Source organism: Felis catus, chromosome X (assembly GCF_018350175.1).
Source record: "Felis catus isolate Fca126 chromosome X, F.catus_Fca126_mat1.0, whole genome shotgun sequence".
In the NCBI taxonomy this organism is placed as follows: domain Eukaryota; kingdom Metazoa; phylum Chordata; class Mammalia; order Carnivora; family Felidae; genus Felis; species Felis catus.
Window position 1 is genome coordinate 87,966,051 of NC_058386.1, and position 21,972 is coordinate 87,988,022.

General features: G+C 42.4%; 1 protein-coding gene across 4 annotated transcripts in view; it reads right to left on the reverse strand.

The window, feature by feature from the left end:
• Window positions 1-21,972, reverse strand: part of COL4A6 (collagen type IV alpha 6 chain) — a 316,262-nt gene that overhangs the window by 46,631 nt on the left and 247,659 nt on the right. For 2 of the 4 annotated variants that reach the window (XM_019824147.1, XM_011279393.2), the window contains exons 6-13: window positions 13,494-13,610; window positions 9,991-10,059; window positions 8,268-8,303; window positions 5,123-5,185; window positions 4,012-4,047; window positions 3,791-3,832; window positions 2,692-2,784; window positions 1,326-1,379 (exon numbers count right to left, since the gene is read on the reverse strand). In XM_019824147.1, the coding sequence (XP_019679706.1) occupies window positions 1,326-1,379; window positions 2,692-2,784; window positions 3,791-3,832; window positions 4,012-4,047; window positions 5,123-5,185; window positions 8,268-8,303; window positions 9,991-10,059; window positions 13,494-13,610 (510 nt within the window). The remainder of the gene's footprint in view (window positions 1-1,325; window positions 1,380-2,691; window positions 2,785-3,790; window positions 3,833-4,011; window positions 4,048-5,122; window positions 5,186-8,267; window positions 8,304-9,990; window positions 10,060-13,493; window positions 13,611-21,972) is intronic. The other 2 variants (XM_019824148.1, XM_019824146.1) reach the window with 2 other exon arrangements.

A 21,972-nucleotide genomic window follows, 5' to 3' on the forward strand; every position in this document is an offset into this window, starting at 1 on the left:
CCCACCCCTGTCAGAGTGATCTTCTTTAAAATGTAAGTCAGAGCCAGGGTGCCTGGGTGGCTCAGTCAGTTAAGCCTCTGACATTGGCTCGGGTCATGCTCTTGCAGTCTGTGAGTTCGAGCCCTGTGTTGGGTTCTGTTCTGATAGCTCAGGGCCTGTCCTGACAGCTCAGGGCCTGGAGCCTGCTTTGGATTCTGTGTCTCCTTCTCTCTCTGCCCCTCCCCCACTCATGCTCTGTCTCTCTCTGTCAAAAATAAATATACATTGAAAAAAAATTTTTAAATGTAAGTCAGAGCCTTCTGATGGCTTCCTATTTCATTTAACACAAAAGCCACATTCGACCTACAAAGGGTCTGGCTCTTGCCTATCTCCCTGGTTCTTGCCTATCTCCCTGGTTCTTGCCTTTGCTGACTCTGTTCCACACACTCACTTTTTTGCTGTTCCTCACAAGCAGTGAAGTTTTGCCAACCTCAGGGTCTTGGCACTTATCAAAAACACTCTTGCTGATCTTCATTGACTCACTTCTCCATAATGTTCACTTCCTCAGAAAGGCCCTTCATGACCACTCTGCCCAAAGTAGCCCACCCCTTTTCTCAATCCACATTCCATCACTTTACCCTTTTTTATTATCTTCTATGTATCACTTGCTACTATATGAACTTGTCCTTGATACATTTGTTTACTTGTTTAGTGTCTGTATCTTCCCTCACTCCCCCATTAGAATGTACTCTCCTCAAGGACAAGGACTTTTACTTATTTGACTGTTATTTACTAATGTCTAGCAGAATGCCTGGAACATAGGGCCCCTCAAAAGGTATAAGTTGAGGGAAAGACTCTAAGGTATAAGGGCAGATAGTGGAGTGAAGATAGGGCTACTAAGAGTAACTACCATTTACTGAACAATTGATATGTGCCAGGCAGGTACTAAGTCCTTTTCATGCATTTATCTCACATAATCCTCATAACTACACCATTATCACCGCCCCCCCCCCCGTTTTTTGAGGGAAACTGGAACTCAGATAAGTTAAGAAAATTGTCCAAGTTCACAAAGGTAGAAATTAGTGAGACCAAAAGTCAAGCCTAGGTCTGTTTTAATTCTAGAGCTTGAGCTAATAACTGCTAAGATCTATGGCTTCATGAAGAACCATGCTAATGTCTCCATAGGTTTGAGAAACAAGAATATTTCCTTAAATGCCTTCTAACAATGAAGATGATAGAATTGTCTACAATAACCACAGGAAGGGGTCTTCCTGTTAGCCTTCTATTGCTATAGTTCTTGTCCAATCAGGTCCTTAAATGCATGTTGACCAAACAGGGAGACTTACCGGGAGACCTGGAGGGCCACTTATTCCTGGTAAACCTGGAAGCCCTGGTTCACCCTGAAAAATCAACCAAAGATTAGTGAGTAACAGCAGGAAACAGTGAACACAAAGGACATGGCTCCGTTGAGCTGCATGGGATGAGCAGTGGGGAACCAATGGGGTATCAGGTGGTGTAAATTCCCCAGGATTCCCAACTAATAACTGTGGCAGGATATCAGCTTAGGGAGCCCTTGTGGTGTGGGAAGGACCAAGGCCCACGGCAGGGAATGGAAACTGTCTAAAACAGAATCTCAAATGTTGAGGCTAATTGGGAGACAGAAAAGACAGTCATCTGTTATCTTCCTAGTGGAAGAGCTGTTCAGTGTGATTTCCTGTTACAAATTACAGGTTGCAAAGAAATCAATGGTTTGGAGAAAAAAGTAACAACCACGGTTTGGATAGGGACCCATAACATTCTAATTTGTCTTTCCCTGATATGCTAATTTACTTATTTGTGCCATGAAAGGGCTCCCTAAGGTTTGGGAATGATCAGGGAGGCAGGTGATCTTTCATATGTTCCCAAAGTGTTCCCAAATTAATTATTACTTTCTGTAAACCTGAAGAGGGCCTGGAGCTATTGCTTTCTCAAAGACAAAATTAAAGACATGGAAGTAAGCACCTTCCCTTGACTGGGCCCCTTGACCACAGCAGCAGGGTCACAAAACTTAAGGGAACCCCAGGGAGGAAGGAAGGAAGGAAGGAAATGCAGGTTACTGAAAGATACCTGCATACCTTAACAGCATACAGGCATTCAAATACACACCCACTCACATCGAAATAGAGATTATAACATATCTCAGTTAAACAGGTCTAACAACTTTAGCCTTGGTAGTTCAGATCAGGTGAATTAGGGCATCTACTGCCTCTTAGTGACAGTATATTCTATTTGTAAGGTCAGGTTTTGAGGGCAAATAACTTCTTTAAAAAGATAATTTAAAAGCAACCATTTATACCCTATGTGTTCTGTCATAGTGCTTTGGGGACAACATAAGTATTGAGAGGGTTGGGAGTTAGGACGAAAAAACCCAATTATTTAATGTTTGTTTTAAGTTATTCAGCATCTTGATAATTGAATTTGAAAAAGCAAAACACAGAAAATAGGACTTAAATAAATACTCAGGAGCCCCGGCCCACTCATAGCCACACACCAACACACAGACATTTTACAGAGCTTTTTGCAAGGGACAAAACAAAGAAGGCTTTACCCTCACTTCCAAACAAAAAAGCATTACCCAGAATATCTTTCCAATATAGCCTCGTTATTACAGTTGAACTTTGGTATTAATAGGAAAAGGATTATTAACATTTCCTGGGATTAAATATTCACTACCTTGGATCCTTTCTTCCCTTTGGGAAATCCCATAAATTCCAGTTCTCCAGTAGATGGTGGGGGTCCTGCAGGGCCTGGGAGGCCAACATCCCCCTGTAAGATCAAAGGGAATGTTAAGCAAAGCAGAAACCACACGGACCACTTCAGAGGCTAGGTTTGTCCCCTGGATGTAATTCACAAATAAGCTCTCCATTACTTTGGCCTCTTTACCCTCACCCTTGCATCAGTGAGGCAACAAAACTATCAGTGCCAAGGGGTGGGAAGAAGTATAAGCCTGAACAAATGCATTTTGTACCAGCACTGCAGAGGGAAGAAGCAAGATGAATGAAAGGAAACCACAAGTTTATGGTTGCTATGGTCATGCATCAAAGGGTGTTTAGAAGAGAGCAAAAAAGCGTTTTGAGCAAGGTGAATGGCCACCTCTCAGCAATGGTGATTGGACTATAACTGGTCTAGTCCTTGCCAACAGCACAAGCAGAGGCAGTCTGTGTTGGAACACTGGAGGCTGTATTTGCTCCTTGAAGGCAGTGCAATCTACAAGAGGCAGCCATGAAGGGTGGAGAGGACAAGCTCCAGTCTCCCTTGAGGCTCCCAAATCACTGTCCAGTTTGTGCAGAAGAAAACAGGAGAATGAGGGAAGGGGGATAGAAGAGAGTGGTGAAAGAGAGGTTAAGGAGGAGAGACAGAGGGGATAGAAAGGGAGACGGGAGGAGAAGAAGGAGGAGGAAGAGGAAGGATGGAGGGAAGAGGGGGAGGAAAGAGAAGGTGAGACAATATACAAAATACCAGGGAAATACCCAGGTGGAAGGAAGATGGAATCTATTTCAAGAGAGTATGTTTGTAAGATATATACACTTCACAAGTAGGAAGCAGGAAGACTACAATATTTTGAAGGAAAAAGACCACAGGAACCTATGTGTGGCATGTGCACATGCAGCCCTCCACAGATCCCACCAGAGGATCCATGTGGAGTGGGAAATGCTCATTTCCCAAGGCAAAAGTCCAAATCCCCTTAAAACACAATCAGGCACATGTGTGCAGCCAGAGATGTTTCTTGGAGCATATGGAATGCACATTGTATTTTCCAAAATCTATTTACCTTGGCTCCTTTCTCTCCTTGGAAACCTAACCCCATATTCCCCTGGGGCACAGGGTTGCAGGGAGGAAAAACAAAATCAATTACTAAACAAGCTCTAGGAACTTAAATTGGAATGCATTCTTTTTTACCAGAAAGTGTGTTTAACCAAACCAGAATATCTCTGGGGAAACTAGAGTACTTAGTGGTAGGAGGCCAAATGCCCCAAGACAAAGTATACTTACATCAGGACCAGGGAAACCGGGAGGACCTGGAGGACCCTATATTAAAAAATGTAAGGAAAGAGCACTTGTTAGTTTCAGGCAAAAAGAGTCTGAGCATGTTGGGAGTCACTAGAGATGAGGCCCCCACAGTATATTCTTTTTTTTTTTTTTGATGTTTATTTATATTAGAGACAGAGAGAATGTGCAACCAGGGGTGGTGCAGAGAGAGGTGGAAACAGAATTTGAAGGAGGGTCCGGGCTCTAAGCTGTCAGCACAGAGCCTGATGCAGGGCTTGAACTCACAAGCTGCGAGATCATGGCCTGAGCTGAAGTTGGAGGTTTAACCGACTGAGCCACCCAGGTGCCCCTCCTCCTCACAGTATATTCTGGCTTTAGTGGAGCAGATTCTAGCTCCTTCTCCCATGGTTCTTTTTTTTTTTAATCTCCTTTGAAATCTCCCAAATTGGCCTGATAATCATATTTATGCTAAGGTGGTAAAGACTCGTGCATAATTCCTCCCAAATGGCCAGAAATTTAAAAATAATGGCTTTTGGTGAAGCTAAACCAAAGTAATCAGTGGTGAGATTTCATGCCCTGTGGAGAAAGAACAATCTGGGGATGGGCCTTTCCCAGAACCACATGGATAACTGGCTATATGCTTTTTCTATACCAGTGAACGCAAACAGGTTTGGTATCAGAAAGACAGGTAAGTAGGTAGCACTGTCCAAGCTGCAGTGTGGAGAAGGATTTTGAAGCTTCTTTTGTGACCAGGGTGAGTGATGGTGGTGATCATGTGATTAATTGGCAAGGTCTGTCATGAGTGAGGGGAGTGGAAACGGGCAACAGATGTGCCAGTTATGCTCCTGGGCCATACTTTAGGTTCAGCTAGAGTAGGAGGCTTTGGAAGCACACAGTGGATAGGCAGAAAGACCCTGATAGAGACAACAAATAGCTCCTTACAGAAGCGTGTTTCACGTTAATCCTCCAAGAATGGAAGGAGGAGGAGAGCCTATATAGGCTGGAGAATTTCCACTAGGAGAGCCTATATAAGCTTCTATTTAATCCATGGCCGTGGTGGGGAAGCATCCCTGTGAATACTGTGATCACATGGGTAGATTTAGGTTGGTCTTACTTGCAATCCTGGTGGTCCCATGGGTCCTACAGCTCCTGGAGGTCCAGGTGCTCCCTGTGGGCCCTGAAGACACAAGTTTTTACCCCAAGGTCAAAAAGAAGACAGTTTCTCGAGAAAATTGGAAATATGTGTCCACAAGAATTGCACAAGAATGTTCACGGGAACTTTATTCATAGTAAAAAAATTGGAAATGTCCCAGGTGTCCATTGATACAAGGACTGATAAATAACTGTGATGCATCTATACAGTGGAATAAATACTCACCATAAAAAGCAACAACCTACTGATATATGATACAATGTGGATAAATATCAAAAGCATTGTGCTAAGTGAAAGAAGCCCAGACTCCCAAAGCCTATATATTATATCATTCCCTTTATATAAAGTTCTAGAATGGGAAAAACTGAACTATGATGGAGAGAAATCAAAACAGTGGTTTCCTTTGGGTGGAGGCAGGAATTGACTGGGAAGGAGCAGAAGGAAACTTTCTGAGGTGATGACAATGTTCTATACCTTAAGATGGCTTTGGGTTACATAGGAATATATATCTGTCAGAACTCAGCAAGTATACATTTAAGATTTGTGTATTTCATTGTATGTAACTTACATAAAAAGAAAAGATGCAAACACATTTTGAAGCCTAGGTAATGATAGGCATGCTGTAGCATTTAGGGGTAATAGTACTATTGTCTGCAATTTACTTTGAAATGCATTGACAATAAGATGGATTGATGGATGGATAAGGATGGATAGATAGATTGACGTGGGATAAAGCAAGTATAGTAAAATATTAATGGTATGGATGTTCACTGCAAAATTCATTCATCTTTGCTCAATATTTGACAATTTTTATATTAAAGTGATGTAAAAAAACTTAAAAAGAACATGAAAACAGTTATGTCAATATAAAATAAAGTAGACTTCGGGACAAAGAATATTACCAGAGATAAAGAGGGGACATTTTGCAATGGTAAACTAGGTCAATTGATCAAGAACACATAATAATCTTAGATGTATAAGCATCTAATAGCACAGCTTCAAAAGGCATGTAGCAAAATCTGGCAGAACTGCATGGAGAAATAAACAAATCTGCAAAGATATCTGGAGAATTTTAACATCCCTTCCTCAGTAATAAACAGAACTAGAGCAAACCAAACCAAACAAAAAACCCCAAAACAAACAAACAAACAAACAAACAAACCCAGTAAGGACCCAGTAGATTGAAATAGCATTGTCAGCTACCTAATGACCTAATGGACATTTTTTAGATTGCTATACCCCAAAACAGCTTGAACACATACTCTAAGTGCATATGGCACATTCACCAAGATTGTTTCATATGCTGAGCCACGAAACAAATGTCAACAGATTTAAAAGGATTGAAATCATACGAAGTGTTCACTCTAAGTACAATGACACCAAACTAGAAATCAGCCATGTAAAGATAGCTGGGAAGTTGCCAAATACCGAGAAATTAAACAACACACATTTCCGTGGGTCAAAGAAAAAAACAGAAGAGAAACAAGAAAATACGTGGAACTGAATTGATAACAACAATATTACAAGGCAGACAACAAAATCTGAAGAGAAAGATGGCATGGGCCAAAGTATGGCTCAATTAAAGCTGGGGATGGTAATAAGGTGATATGTAAGGGATGGAGGGGCTAAGTGAAGTCAAGAGAAAGTAGGGGTTCAGAGGTTCCCCAGGAAATAGAACATTGCCTTGATAAAATTAATAACCTGTGGTCTCCTTACTGACCACAAATCTCTTATTCAGCCACCAAACCATCCTCCCCAAATCTAAGTGATGTATTTATCATGCCTGTGTATGTAAGCGAACACTTTACCTTTGTGGACAGAGAAATGAATTCCTAAGAAGACCTATGCAGCTACCACAGTGGATGTGATTGTACAAATGTAGTTAACACACCATCTAAGCCAGTGCTGTTTGGCACTAGGGGATCTGTGTGTGCTTGATCTTCACTTCACCTCTGTTTTGCATGTGTGCTTGTATTGCATCCCGTTTCCTGCCTACCTACCTCTTCTCACACTGCTCTCTCCGTTTAGGAAGCTTCCTCCCATTGCCAGCCAGCCTAAACATTACCCACACTTCTATGAGGCTACCTTCTTTGTCTTAGATATGAAGATATGAAGTCTCCCATGATGTATCTTTAGGTGGACAGCATCTCTTTCTCAAAGCTGTTGTGGAATTCTTATGCCCCAGTCCTACTAGTTTTTCACATCTGGGTGTGTGGGGGATGGGGTAGGTTGGGCATGGGCAAAGATCATGTCTACACTGTCTCCGGGATCACTCCTAGCACTTTGCTGCTAGTGGGAGCTCAATACCTGTTCTCGAATGAAAAGAAGAAAGGAAAGAACCCTCATATAGGAAAGAAAGAAGAAAGATGTGGCTTTTCTTAAGCCACTTCAAAGGAAAGCAATGACAATGTGGCAATTCGAGGAAGTAGAAAGCTCTTATTAATACAACTCATGGCTCCTCATGGACTCCCTATTTTATTAAAAGTCCCTGAAAGGAATTTCTATATGGAATAGCTTCTAAATTTTTAAAAATGTTTCTTTAGTTTGGAGAGAGAGAAAGACAGAGCATGAATAGGGTGGGGAGACAGAGATAAAGGGAGACACAGAATCCGAAGCAGCCTCCAGGCTCTAGGCTGTCAGCATGGAGCCTGACGCGGGGCTCAAACTCGTGAACCCCAAGAACATGACCTGAGCCGAAGTCAGATGCTTAACCGACTGAGCCACCCAGGCACCCCTATATGGAATAGCTTCTAAAGAAGAGTGTTCTACTTGTTTTGTTTTACCCACAACAGTTGACACACACAGAAAACAGTAAACAGTTGCTGAATGAAAGGCAAAATTCTTTCCTAATACATCTCAGGGAGTTTGCAGGTCCCTGGCCTAAAGGGTTGAAAGCTTGCCTGTCGTGTTAACTTGAGGGGGATGGTCTACTCTCTCAGAATGTTCTCACCTGGAAAATGTCAACAGTGTGATCCGCTCTACCTCAACTGTCTGGATTTTCCTTGAGAATGTCTCCAAAGACCTTTGAATACCATAAAGAATGCAAAGGGACCAGTAGTAGCTATTGACTCAACATTGAGAGCTTCACACATATATAACAACTTACAGTGATTCCGTCCAGTCCAGGCAGTCCAGGCTCCCCCTGAAAAACAGACAAAGGCAGGACTCTGAAGAGATCCATTAAAGCTGTGGTATTATTTCATAGATAACTAACCCACACTTCACGGGCAGAAACACAACACTGCTGATGCTTGGGCCTCCTCTGTCAAGGTCTTGTGTTTTAAATAATGCATGAATTGGACATATTCAGCCACTTACTTTTTTTTTCCTAAGAAAAATCCAGACTCTAGAAGACAAATATTATAGCCTTGGTTGAACAGGGTTTAATATTTTACTTGGATTAATTAATTTTCACCTTTGCTAGAAACTTATCAATTAGAAACGGCTTCTGTGGGCTGGTGATTTTCCTGCTCTTTCTGGAAGAAAGCAAAGCTACCTTCCCGTGTGCCTTCATCCCCAGAGAATCTGTGCCCATATGTATACAATGCAAATCAGACATTTCAAGGGAGAATCAACAGAGCATACAGTCTCTGATTACGTTTTAATTACTTTGCAGCATCTTAAGTCACTGTATGAATCTGTAATATAACCATCTTGTGGAAATTGCTGTATTCCACTGGGTCCAGGGTCTCTTTGATTTTTGGCAAAACCATTTAATCAGTGCTTGCTACGACAATGGCCATATTTTGACACCTGCTAGTCTTACCCCATTTGGCATACAGTCAAAAATCAGCTCTCTGCAGCACAGAAAGAGCACTGCCTGGGTTTTAGCTCTTCGGTAAACTAGCTATGTGAGTCTGAGGAAGTCACACAGCCTCAGTGTACCTCATTTTTTCTATCTGTAAAATGAGCAACATGAATCCAACAATCATGAGGTCCTTTCCAAGTCTACCATTCTATCTTCTGCTGTGGAACCTAAGCCAAGAGCCCAAACCCTGTGCCTTCTCCAGTTCTCGGCCACCCACCCCAATCACTGACTTCCAAAATGATGTCTAATGTTCCTGATTCTGTGCACGGATAGAAGACAGAAAGGTGCCATCTTCAGCTGAGTGAACATGTGTGCATCTTCCCTTCATATGTTGGGCACATAGATACTCATCTGCTACCAGGGAAATGATGAGCTCACCTCCTACTCTGCAAGGGAATAGGGTCAATCATTTGGCACCAGAGTTTACTGAGGGGCCCACAGGATGCCAGGTAGCATACATCAAGAGTACAGTCACAAGAATACAGAAGGTTCTTGTCAATTCTAGGAAGAGATGAAAGTTTTCCAGCCAGCTGCAGCGTTGATGGGCAATTTTTGCAGACAGCCAGGGGCCCAGCTAGGGATGGGCTGGTGTGCAGGTACAGAAAAGGGCGGGGCCAGGATCCTGGGCTGGTGGTCATGCTAAGATGGGCAGAGATATGCATGGCTTCATACCAAGGCATGCAGACATCAAGAATTGCAGAGTAGAAAAAAAGTATCTGTCTCTAGGAAATGTCTTGGCTTGTCAAAGAAAATGATACCCATGCAAACCGTTTGTTTGCTGATCTGTCTCCTATTTTTGGTCTAGATCTTACAAAGCAAATCTCTTTGACGGTATGGTTGCAAACATTTCTGTCAGTGTTTCCACCACAAAAAGCTCCAGATCCCTTTTAAATCTAGCTTGATCTGCTCCTTAGAGACACAGATGCTAGTTCTAGAAATGTTTTTATTGGAGGTGGGGCCCAATCCCAGGAAGCTCAGCTTATAGCCAGCCTAGTTAGCGGTCTGCCTTAGAGGCTCTTACCTTTATTCCTTTGAAACTACTTTGGGCAAGGACAGGTTCACCTTTAGAGCCTTTCTGGCCAGGAAGCCCCTGAGTAAAATAAGAAAAACTTGTGAGGAAATGCACACAAACACACACAGCTTTGTTAATGATATGACCTGATCACCTAGGGGACGCAACGGCAAGAGTGTAAAATTATGTGGTTTATTCTATGGCTGTGCTAAGGAACAAAAAGTGCATCCCCAAAACAGGTGTTGTGTCTCACAGCTGTATACCTGCTTCCCCAAATCCTGAGTCCGAAGTCTATAAAGGGATTAGAAAGTAAGACACTTTGACTCTCTTCAGAACACTGATCTGAACGTCCACATATAATGCGCATGTCATTCATAAGCTTATAGCTCATCTGCTCCACCCCTCATAGATTTGTCTCTGACAGGGCCTTTGTCTGGGACAGGGGTTGAAGAACTTCTGTAAAGAGCCAGAGAGTAAGTAATTTGGACTGTGTGGGCTGTATCTGGGCACTGCCTTATACGCTTCTTCTCTTTTTTCTGCACACACTTTTAAAACTGTAAAACCAAGCCACAGGCCAAGGGTCACATGGGCCAGTTTGCAAACCTCTGGTTTAAGAGATCTCTACAAAATCATCTCTATCCTGTGTTTCTACCATAAGACCTCAGCTTCAACACCCATCTAAGAGTCTGGTGTGCCTCACTATTAACATGGAAAACAGTTCAAAGTATACCCAACCTGTCTGTCAACCAGGCTTTTTACTGTCTCACTGGCAGATGCTGGCTAATGTCTGCTAAATGTTGCCCTCCTGGGGAAAATCAATATCCCTATAGCTAAGGGGAAGTCAGGGGACTTCCCAGTTAGTATTGGGAGTAGGACTAAGCTCTGCGGACTGAAGAATTGCCTGAATTATGGATCCCTTGAGCTCAAGGATCATAGGTATGTTAGAAAAACAAATGGTCTCAGAAAAACAAACCAGCTTCCTTCCTAACATTTCCTGTTCCCCTTATTCTTATGGAAACTACTTTTATCAAAGAAGCTTGAAAGAATAGCCACTGGAGTTTCAGCATGGTTATTAAGGTTCAGCTTAGTAAAATATAAGCCCAAGTTCCTATTTAGGCTTAAGGGGAAGCTTAGGGACAGGATTAGGTTTTAACCTTGTCCTTTTGGCTGTCAGGGGATGTTTATTATCTAAATATTTCTTTTCTCCCTCTTGGGGGCAACATTTACTTACTTTGCTGGATTTCCATTCTCTTAACACAGATGTGATTTGTTCTCTTCTGTTGCCATGGCAGTGTTTGGAGGCCTTTGTGACTCAAACAGCTGGTACTATGTTGGTAATACATCTTTCTCCATTCCCCACCCCCACTACATATTGGTTTGGTCTTTAGATGTCAAGGTCCTTTATGCCAATCTGAGGCTTGTGCTTTGTCTATCTCACTTTCTTACATGTATACCCACACCCACAACTTGGTCACTGAAGGCAATGGTGCTGCTTTTCCAATAAAATGCTAGTTACATAATGCTTCAATGAACATTGGGTGCATATACCTTTTTGAATTAGTGTTTTTGTTTTCTTGGTATAAATACCCAGGTATGGAAATAACCTAAGTGTCCAACAATGGATGAAGGGATAAAGAAGATGTCACACACACACACACACACACACACACACACACACACACACTGGAATACTATTCAGCTATAAAAGAATGAATTTTTGCCATTTGCAACAACATGGATGGACCTTGAGGATATTATGCTAAGTGAAATAAGTCAGACAGAGAAAGACAAATACCATATGATTTCACTTATTTGTAGAATCAAAAACAAAAACAAAACAAACAAAACAAAACAAATCTCAGATACAGAGAACAGATTGGTGGTTGCAGAGGGGAGATTGGTAAGGGGATAGGCAAAATGGGTGAAGGGGATCAATAGATACAAACCTCCAGTTACAAAATAAGTAAGTCATGGGGATGTCATGTACAGCATGGTGACTATAGTAAATAATTTTTAAAAACATTTTATTTTATTATTATTATTATTTTAAGAGTATATTTATTTAATTTGAGAAAGAGAGTATGTGCGCAAGTGGGGAATGGGCAGAGAGAGAGGAAGAGAGAGAATCCCAAGCAGGCTCTGCACTCTCAGCACAGAGCCCAACGCAGGGCTCAGTCTCATGAACAATGAGATCATGACCTGAGCCAAAATCAAGAGTTGGATGCTTAACCAGCTGAGACAGCCAGGTGCCCCTAAAGATTTTATTTTTAAGTAATCTCTACATCCAATGTGGTGCTTGAACTTACAACCCCAAGATCAAGAGTCTCATGTTGCACTGACTAAGCCAGCCAGGTGCTCCTATAGTAAATAATATTTTACTGCATACCTGAAAGTTGCTGAGAAAGTAGACTTTGAAGGTTCTCATCATAAGAAAAAAAAAAATTGTCACTCTGTATGGTGACAGCTGGTAACTAGACTTACTGTAGTGATCATTTTGTAATGTGTACAAATATCAAGTCATTATGTTGTACACCTGAAACTAATATAATATTATACATCAATTATACTTTAATAACAAAAAAATACATGAGATAGCATTGGAATAAGACACACTGAAAAAAATGCCAATGAATTCATGTAGCTATGGAATCTGTCTAATAGCATGATTTCTAGCTAGATATATCACATCAGTACCCTTGGTTGCTTAGATTATTTCAAGTAAGGTTGATGATGGGCTTGAATGTATTATTTTTCTCTTTCCAGTCACTTATAAAAGTAGCTTTACAAGGGCATGGCACCTATTAGAGATCATTTAGATCCAAAAATTGAGCTCTATCTTATGAATAAAATTAAACAAAAGTGGTGACCTCAGGATGTAATGAATGCCATATCAATCCCAGAATGAAGGGTTATGAGAGTGTGGGGGGAAGGGGGAAAACTGTGTCAGTGTAGTGTAGAATTTCTCATTTATCACTATTGACTGTGACAGATGATTCCTTGATGTTGGAGGTAGCTTCCCTGTGCTAGTAGAATGCTCCCAGTTGTGACAACCAAAAATGCCAATAATAACTGGAAAATGACCCTTGGTGTGGGAAATCACCCCTGGTTAAGAATCACTGGTCTAGACCAAGCTTGCCAAACCCTTTGGGTCATTATTAGAGCTTCCATGATCCCATGTAAGCCCTCCAAGTATGTGATGTGGGAACATGTCAAATAGCCCAAGTGTGTACTTTGCTCTGAAATTTACTACAGTCTTTTTGCAATCTTGCCAACTCTAAAAGGATAATTAAAAAAAAAACTCTAAGTAGTGGAGCATGTGTACACCCCCTGCAACTGATATTCTTCTTTACACTTTTTAATGTTGTGCTGCCAGCATAGACTCCTGCATTGAACAAGGGGTTGCAGTGGTTGCCCTACAGATGCTTAATGACATCTCCATAAAAGCAGAAAAGGGGCACACTTGGAGGCAAAGAAAGCCATTTGAAATAATGTGCAAAGATCTGGCAACGTACGGGTGGTCCAAGAAGCCCAGGATAGCCATCGGGGCCTGGATATCCAACATCTCCTTGAGTTCCATTACAGCCATCCAGGCCAGGTGGGCCTCTGGGCCCTGGCTGTCCTGGGTGGCCCTGTTCAAAGAGAAAAGAAGGGATCAAGTCAGCCACAGGACTCTTAGCTACTCTGACAAGCTCCACAGTAAGAGAAACCAAGTATGCTGCCAAACTCTGGCTCCTTGTCCACTCCCTTAGCTCTGTGAGAGCTACACTCTCATAGCTTTTCTTTACACTCAGGTATATGTAGCTCAGTGTTACCCCTCCCCAAAGGATCCATGCTCTAATGGGACCCATGCTGAAACTAAAGAAATCAAGCCTGAAGAGATGAGACTCAGGATGCTACAACTTCATCTTTCCTGGGTACAAAGATGTACTAAGATGGGGCTCAGCTGGTTGGCAGCTGAAGTGCTACCATCAGGGAATCATGCCAGGCCTTGGGACTCCTCAGAACAGACTGGAGCCTGGGAAGCTTGGCATGGCTTTCTGTATTGGAAAAGCCTGGGGCTTTATATGTCTCTGCCTAGGAAATGATGCTGACTTTTGGTCAAAAGAGTAGAAGCAGTTTCCACGGCACCATCTCTCTTAAAAGCTAATTGATGAAAAATAAGCAAGTCTCAGAGGCTTCTTGGAAGATGGCAGCGTAGGAGGACGCTGGGCTCACCGCGTCCTGCAGGTCACTTACATTCCACCCACACCTGCCTAAATAACCCAGAAAATCGCCAGAAGACTAGCAGAAAGGATTCTCCAGAGCCAATCATAGACAAGAGGCCCACGGAAGAGGGTAGGAAGGGCGGAGAGGCAGTGTCTTCTCCATGGACTGGCAGGAGGGAGCCGGGGCGCAGGGGTGGCTGGCCGGCCAAGCAGAGCCCCCGAGTCTGGCTGGCAAAAGCGGAGGGGCCGGAGGGAGTGTGTTCCGACAGCAAGCGGGACTTAACATCTGGAAGGTTGTAAGCTAACAGATGTGCTCAGAGAGCAGGAGGGCTGGAGGACAATGGGAGGGAGAGTTGTTGAGCCCCAGACAACAGAGCACAGCATGGTGGGGAACAAAGGCACTTGCCAGCACCATCTCCCTCGCCCATCCCCCAGCCAAAATCCCAAAGGGAACCAGTTCCTTCCAGGGAACTTGCTTGCACCACACAAACACCCAAGGCTGTGCTTCTGCGGATCCATCCCTCCGGGGGATCTGACTCACTCCCGGTGCTGCAGGGCCCCTCCTGAAGCGGATCTCTAAAGGAAAAGCGAGCTGAGCCTGCCGTCCTGCCCCTGTGCACCTTGCCGATCCACCCCAGCTAATATGCCAGATCCTTAATACCACAGGCCTGGCAGTGTGCAAGTAGCCCAGACGGGCCATGCCACCCCACAGTGAATCCTGCCCCTAGGAGAGGGGAAGAGAAGGTGCACACCAGTCTGACTGTAGACCCAGGGTGGGCTGGGGCAGACATTAGGTCTGACTGTGGCCCCGCTCACCAACGCAAGTTACTCAAGACAGCACAGGGGAAGTGCCCCGCAGTTCCGCACCACTCCAGGGACTACCCGAAATAACAAAACCGAAGAATTCCCCTCAAAAAAACTGCCAGGAAATAACGACAGATAACAAACTGATCAAAAACGATTTAAACAATATAACAGAAAGTGAATTTAGATTAATAGTCATAAAATTAATCGCTGGACTTGAAAACAGTATAAAAGACAGCAGAGAATCTACTGCTACAGACATCAAGGGACTAAGGAACAGCCAGGAGGAGCTAAAAAATGCTATTAATGAGCTGCAAAATAAAATGGAGATGACCACAGCTCGGATTGAAGAGGCAGAGGAGAGAATAGGTGAACTAGAAGATAAAATTATGGAAAAAGAAGAAGCTGAGAAAAAGAGAGATAAAAAAATCCAGGAGTATGAGGGGAAAATTAGAGAACTAAGTGATGCACTAAAGAGAAATAATCTATGCATAATTGGTATTCCAGAGGAGGAAGAGAGAGGGAAAGGTGCTGAAGGGGTACTTGAAGAAATAATAGCTGAGAACTTCCCTGAACTGGGGAAGGAAAAAGGCATTGAAATCCAAGAGGCACAGAGAACTCCCTTCAGACGTAACTTGAATCGATCTTCTGCACGATATATCATAGTGAAACTGGCAAAATACAAGGACAAAGAGAAAATTATGAAAGCAGCTAGGGATAAATGTGCTCTAACATATAAAGGGAGACCGATAAGACTCGTGACGGATCTCTCTACTGAAACTTGGCAGCCCAGAAAGGAATTGCAGGAAATCTTCAATGTGATGAACAGAAAAAATTTGCAGCCGAGAATCCTCTATCCAGCAAGTCTGTCATTTAGAATAGAAGGAGAGATAAAGGTCTTCCCAAACAAACGAAAACTGAAGGAATTCGTCACCATTAAACCAGCCCTACAAGAGATCCTAAGGGGGATCCTGTGAGACAAAGTACCAGAGACATCGCTACAAGCATGAAACCTACAGACATCACAATGACTCTAAACTCATATCTTTCTATAATAATACTGAACGTAAATGGACTAAATGCGCCAACCAAAAGACATAGGGTATCAGAATGAATAAAAAAACAAGACCCATCTATTTGCTGTCTACAAGAGACTCATTTTAGACCTGAGGACACTTTCAGATTGAAAGTGAGGGGATGGAGAACTATCTATCATGATACTGGAAATCAAAAGAGAGCTGGAGTAGCCATACTTATATCACACAAACTAGACTTTAAATTAAAGGCTGTAACAAGAGATGAAGAAGGACATTATATAATAATTACAGGGTCTATCCATCAAAAAGAACTAACAATTATAAATATCTATGCACCGAATATTGAGGCCCCAAAATATATAAAACAATTACAAACATAAGCAACCTTATTGATAAGAATGTGGTAATTGCAGGGGACTTTAATAACCCACTTACAAAAATGGATAGATCATCTAGACACATGGTCAATAAAGAAACAAGGGCCCTGAATGATACATTGGATCAGATGGACTTGACAGATATATTTAGAACTCTGCATCCCAAAGCAACAGAATATACTTTCTTCTTGAGTGCACATGGAACATTCTCCAAGATAGATCACCTACTGGATCACAAAATAGCCCTTCATAAGTATACAAGAATTGAGATCATACCATGCATACTTTCAGACTACAATGCGATGAACTTGAAATCAACCACAGGAAAAAGTCTGGAAAATCTCCAAAAGCATGGAGGTTAAAGAACACCCTACTAAAGAATGAGTGGGTCAACCAGGCAATTAGAGAAGAAATTAAAAAATATATGGAAACAAACGAAAATGAAAATACAACAATCCAAACGCTTTGGGATGCAGCAAAGGCAGTAATGAGAGGAAAATACATTGCAAACCAGGCCTATCTCAAGAAACAAGAAAAATCCCAAATACAAAATCTAACAGCACACCTAAAGGAACTAGAAGCAGAGCAGCAAAGATACCCTAAACCCAGCAGAAGAAGAGAAATAATAAAGATCAGAGCAGAAATAAACAATACAGAAAAAAAAAAAAAACTGTAGAGGAGATCAACGAAACCAAGAGTTGGTTTTTTGAAGAAATAAACATAATTGACAAACTTCTAGCCAGGCTTCTCAAAAAGAAAAGGGAGATGACCCAAATAGATAAAATCATGACTGAAAATGGAATTATTACAACCAATACCTCAGAAATACAAGCAATTACCAGGGAATACTATGAAAATTATATGCAGAGTGGAGAGGCAAGATGGCGGCTTAGGAGGACGCTGGGCTCACCGCACGTCCTGCTGATCACTTAGATTCCACCTACACCTGCCTAAATAACCCAGAAAACCGCCAGAGGATTAGCAGAACGGAGTCGCCGGAGCCAAACGCAGAGGAGAGGCCCACGGAAGAGGGTAGGAAGGGTGGCGAGGCGGTGCGCGCTCCACGGTCTGGCGGGAGGGAGCCGGGGCGGAGGGGCGGCTCGCCAGCCAAGCAGAGCCCCTGAGTCTGGCTTGCAAAAGCGGAGGGGCCTGACGGACTGTGTTCCCACAACAAGCGCGACTCAGCGTCTGGGAGGTCATAAGTTAACAGCTCTGCTCGGAAAGCGGGAAGGCTGGAGGACAAAGGGAGGGAGAGCTGCTGAGCCCCCTGACAACAGAGCTCAGTTTGGCGGGGAACAAAGGCGCTCGCCAGCGTCATCTCCCCGCCAATCCCCCAGCCAAAATCCCAAAGAGAACCATTTCCTGCCAGGGAACTTGCTCCGCACAAACTCCCAACTCTGTGCTTCTGCGGAGCCAAACCTCCGGCAGCGGATCTGACACCCTCCCGCTGCCACAGAGCCCCTCCTGAAGTGGATCACCTAAGGAGAAGCGATCTAAGCCTGCCCCTCCTGGCCCTGTGCACCTTGCCTACCCACCCCAGCTAATAGGCCAGATCCCCAGCATCACAAGCCTGGCGGTGTGCAAGTAGACCAGACGGGCCACACCACCCCACAGTGAATCCCGCCCCTAGGAGAGGGGAAGAGAAGGCACACACCAGTCTGACTGTGGCCCCAGCGGTGGGCTGGGGGCAGACATCAGGTTTGACTGCGGCCCCGCCCACCAACTCCAGTTATACACCACAGCACAGGGGAAGTGCCCTGCAGGTCCTCACTACGCCAGGGACTATCCAAAATGACCAAGCGGAAGAATTCCCCTCAGAAGAATCTCCAGGAAATAACAACAGCTAATGAGCTGATCAAAAAGGATTTAAATAATATAACAGAAAGTGAATTTAGAATAATAGTCACAAAATTAATCACTGGGCTTGAAAACAGTATACAGGACAGCAGAGAATCTCTTGCTACAGAGATCAAGGGACTAAGGAACAGTCACGAGGAGCTGAAAAACGCTTTAAACGAAATGCATAACAAAATGGAAATCACCACAGCTCAGCTTGAAGAGGCAGAGGAGAGAATAGGTGAACTAGAAGATAAAGTTATGGAAAAAGAGGAAGCTGAGAAAAAGAGAGATAAAAAAATCCAGGAGTATGAGGGGAAAATTAGAGAACTAAGTGATACACTAAAAAGAAATAATATACGCATAATTGGTATCCCAGAGGAGGAAGAGAGAGGGAAAGGTGCTGAAGGGGTACTTGAAGAAATAATAGATGAGAACTTCCCTGAACTGGGGAAGGAAAAAGGCGTTGAAATCCAAGAGGCACAGAGAACTCCCTTCAGACGTAACTTGAATCAATCTTCTGCACAACATATCATAGTGAAACTGGCAAAATACAAGGATAAAGAGAAAATTCTGAAAGCAGCAAGGGGTAAACGTGCCCTCATATATAAAGGGAGACCTATAAGACTCGTGACTGATCTCTCTTTTGAAACTTGGCAGGCCAGAAAGAATTGGCACGAGATTTTCAGGGTTGTAGACAGAAAAAATATGCAGCCAAGAATCCTTTATCCAGCAAGTCTGTCATTTAGAATAGAAGGAGAGATAAAGGTCTTCCCAAACAAACAAAAACTGAAGGAATTTGTCACCACTAAACCAGCCCTACAAGAGATCCTAAGGGGGACCCTGTGAGACAAAGTCCCAGAGACATCACTACAAGCATAAAACATACAGACATCCCAATGACTCTAAACCCATATCTTTCTATAATAACACTGAATGTAAATGGATTAAATGCGCCAACCAAAAGACATAGGGTATCAGAATGGATAAAAAAACAAGACCCATCTATTTGCTGTCTACAAGAGACTCAGTTTAGACCTGAGGACACCTTTAGATTGAGAGTGAGGGGATGGAGAACTATTTATCATGCGACTGGAAGCCAAAAGAAAGCTGGAGTAGCCATACTTATATCAGACAAACTAGACTTTAAATTAAAGGCTGTAACAAGAGATGAAGAAGGACATTATATAATAATTACAGGGTCTATCCATTAGGAAGAGCTAACAATTATAAATGTCTATGCGCCGAATACCGGAGCCCCCAAATATATAAAACAATTACTCATAAACATAAGCAACCTTATTGATAAGAATGTGGTAATTGCAGGGGACTTTAACACCCCACTTACAGCAATGGACAGATCATCTAGACACACGGTCAATAAAGAAACAAGGGCCCTGAATGAGACATTGGATCAGATGGACTTGACAGATATATTTAGAACTCTGCATCCCAAAGCAACAGAATATACTTTCTTCTCGAGTGCACATGGAACATTCTCCAAGATAGATCATATACTGGGTCACAAAACAGCCCTTCATAAGTTTACAAGAATTGAAATTATACCATGCATACTTTCAGACCACAATGCTATGAAGCTTGAAATCAACCACAGAAAAAAGTCTGGAAAACCTCCAAAAGCATGGAGGTTAAAGAACACCCTACTAACGAATGAGTGGGTCAACCAGGCAATTAGAGAAGAAATTAAAAAATATATGGAAACAAACGAAAATGAAAATACAACAATCCAAACGCTTTGGGACGCAGCGAAGGCAGTCCTGAGAGGAAAATACATTGCAATCCAGGCCTATCTCAAGAAACAAGAAAAATCCCAAATACAAAATCTAACAGCACACCTAAAGGAACTAGAAGCAGAGCAGCAAAGATACCCTAAACCCAGCAGAAGAAGAGAAATAATAAAGATCAGAGCAGAAATAAGCAATATAGAATCTAAAAAAACTGTAGAGCAGATCAACGAAACCAAGAGTTGGTTTTTTGAAAAAATAAACAAAATTGACAAACCTCTAGCCAGGCTTCTCAAAAAGAAAAGGGAGATGACCCAAATAGATAAAATCATGAATGAAAATGGAATGATTACAACCAATCCCTCAGAGATACAAACAATTATCAGGGAATACTATGAAAAATTATATGCCAACAAATTGGACAACCTGGAAGAAATGGACAAATTCCTGAACACCCACACTCTTCCAAAACTCAATCAGGAGGAAATAGAAAGCTGAACAGACCCATAACCAGCGAAGAAATTGAATCGGTTATCAAAAATCTCCCAACAAATAAGAGTCCAGGACCAGATGGCTTCCCAGGGGAGTTCTACCAGACGTTTAAAGCAGAGATAATACCTATCCTTCTCAAGCTATTCCAAGAAATAGAAAGGGAAGGAAAACTTCCAGACTCATTCTATGAATCCAGGATTACTTTGATTCCTAAACCAGAGACCCAGTAAAAAAAGAGAACTACAGGCCAATATCCCTGATGAATATGGATGCAAAAATTCTCAATAAGACACTAGCAAATCGAATTCAACGGCATATAAAAAGAATGATTCACCATGACCAAGTGGGATTCATTCCTGGGATGCAGGGCTGGTTCAACATTCGCAAATCAATCAACGTCATACATCACATTAACAAAAATAAAGAGAAGAACCATATGATCCTGTCAATCGATGCAGAAAAGGCCTTTGACAAAATCCAGCACCCTTTCTTAATCAAAACCCTTGAGAAAGTCGGGATAGAAGGAACATACTTAAAGATCATAAAAGCCATTTATGAAAAGCCCCTAGCTAACATCATCCTCAACGGGGAAAAACTGAGAACTTTTTCCATGAGATCAGGAACACGACAAGGATGCCCACTCTCACCGCTGGTGTTTAACATAGTGCTGGAAGTTCTAGCATCAGCAATCAGACAACAAAAGGAAATCAAAGGCATCAAAATTGGCAAAGATGAAGTCAAGCTTTCGCTTTTTGCAGATGTCATGATATTATACATGGAAAATCCGATAGACTCCACCAAAAGTCTGCTAGAACTGATACATGAATTCAGCAAAGTTGCAGGATACAAAATCAATGTACAGAAATCAGTTGCATTCTTAGACACTAACAATGAAGCAACAGAAAGGCAAATAAAGAAACTGATCCCATTCACAATTGCACCAAGAAGCATAAAATATCTAGGAATAAATCTAACCAAAGATGTAAAAGATCTGTATGCTGAAAACTATAGAAAGCTTATGAAAGAAATTGAAGAAGATTTAAAGAAATGGAAAGACATTCCCTGCTCATGGATTGGAAAAATAAATATTGTCAAAATGTCAATACTACCCAAAGCTATCTACACATTCAATGCAATCCCAACCAAAATTGCACCAGCATTCTTCTCAAAACTAGAACAAGCAATCCTAAAATTCATATGGAACCACAAAAGGCCCCGAATAGCCAAAGGAATTTTGAAGAAGACCAAAGCAGGAGGCATCACAATCCCAGACTTTAGCCTCTACTACAAAGCTGTCATCATCAAGACAGCATGGTATTGGCACAAAAACAGACACATAGACCAATGGAGTAGAATAGAAACCCCAGAACTAGACCCACAAATGTATGGCCAACTCATCTTTGACAAAGCAGGAAAGAACATCCAATGGAAAAATGACAGTCTCTTTAACAAATGGTGCTGGGAGAACTGGACAGAAACATGCAGAAGGTTGAAA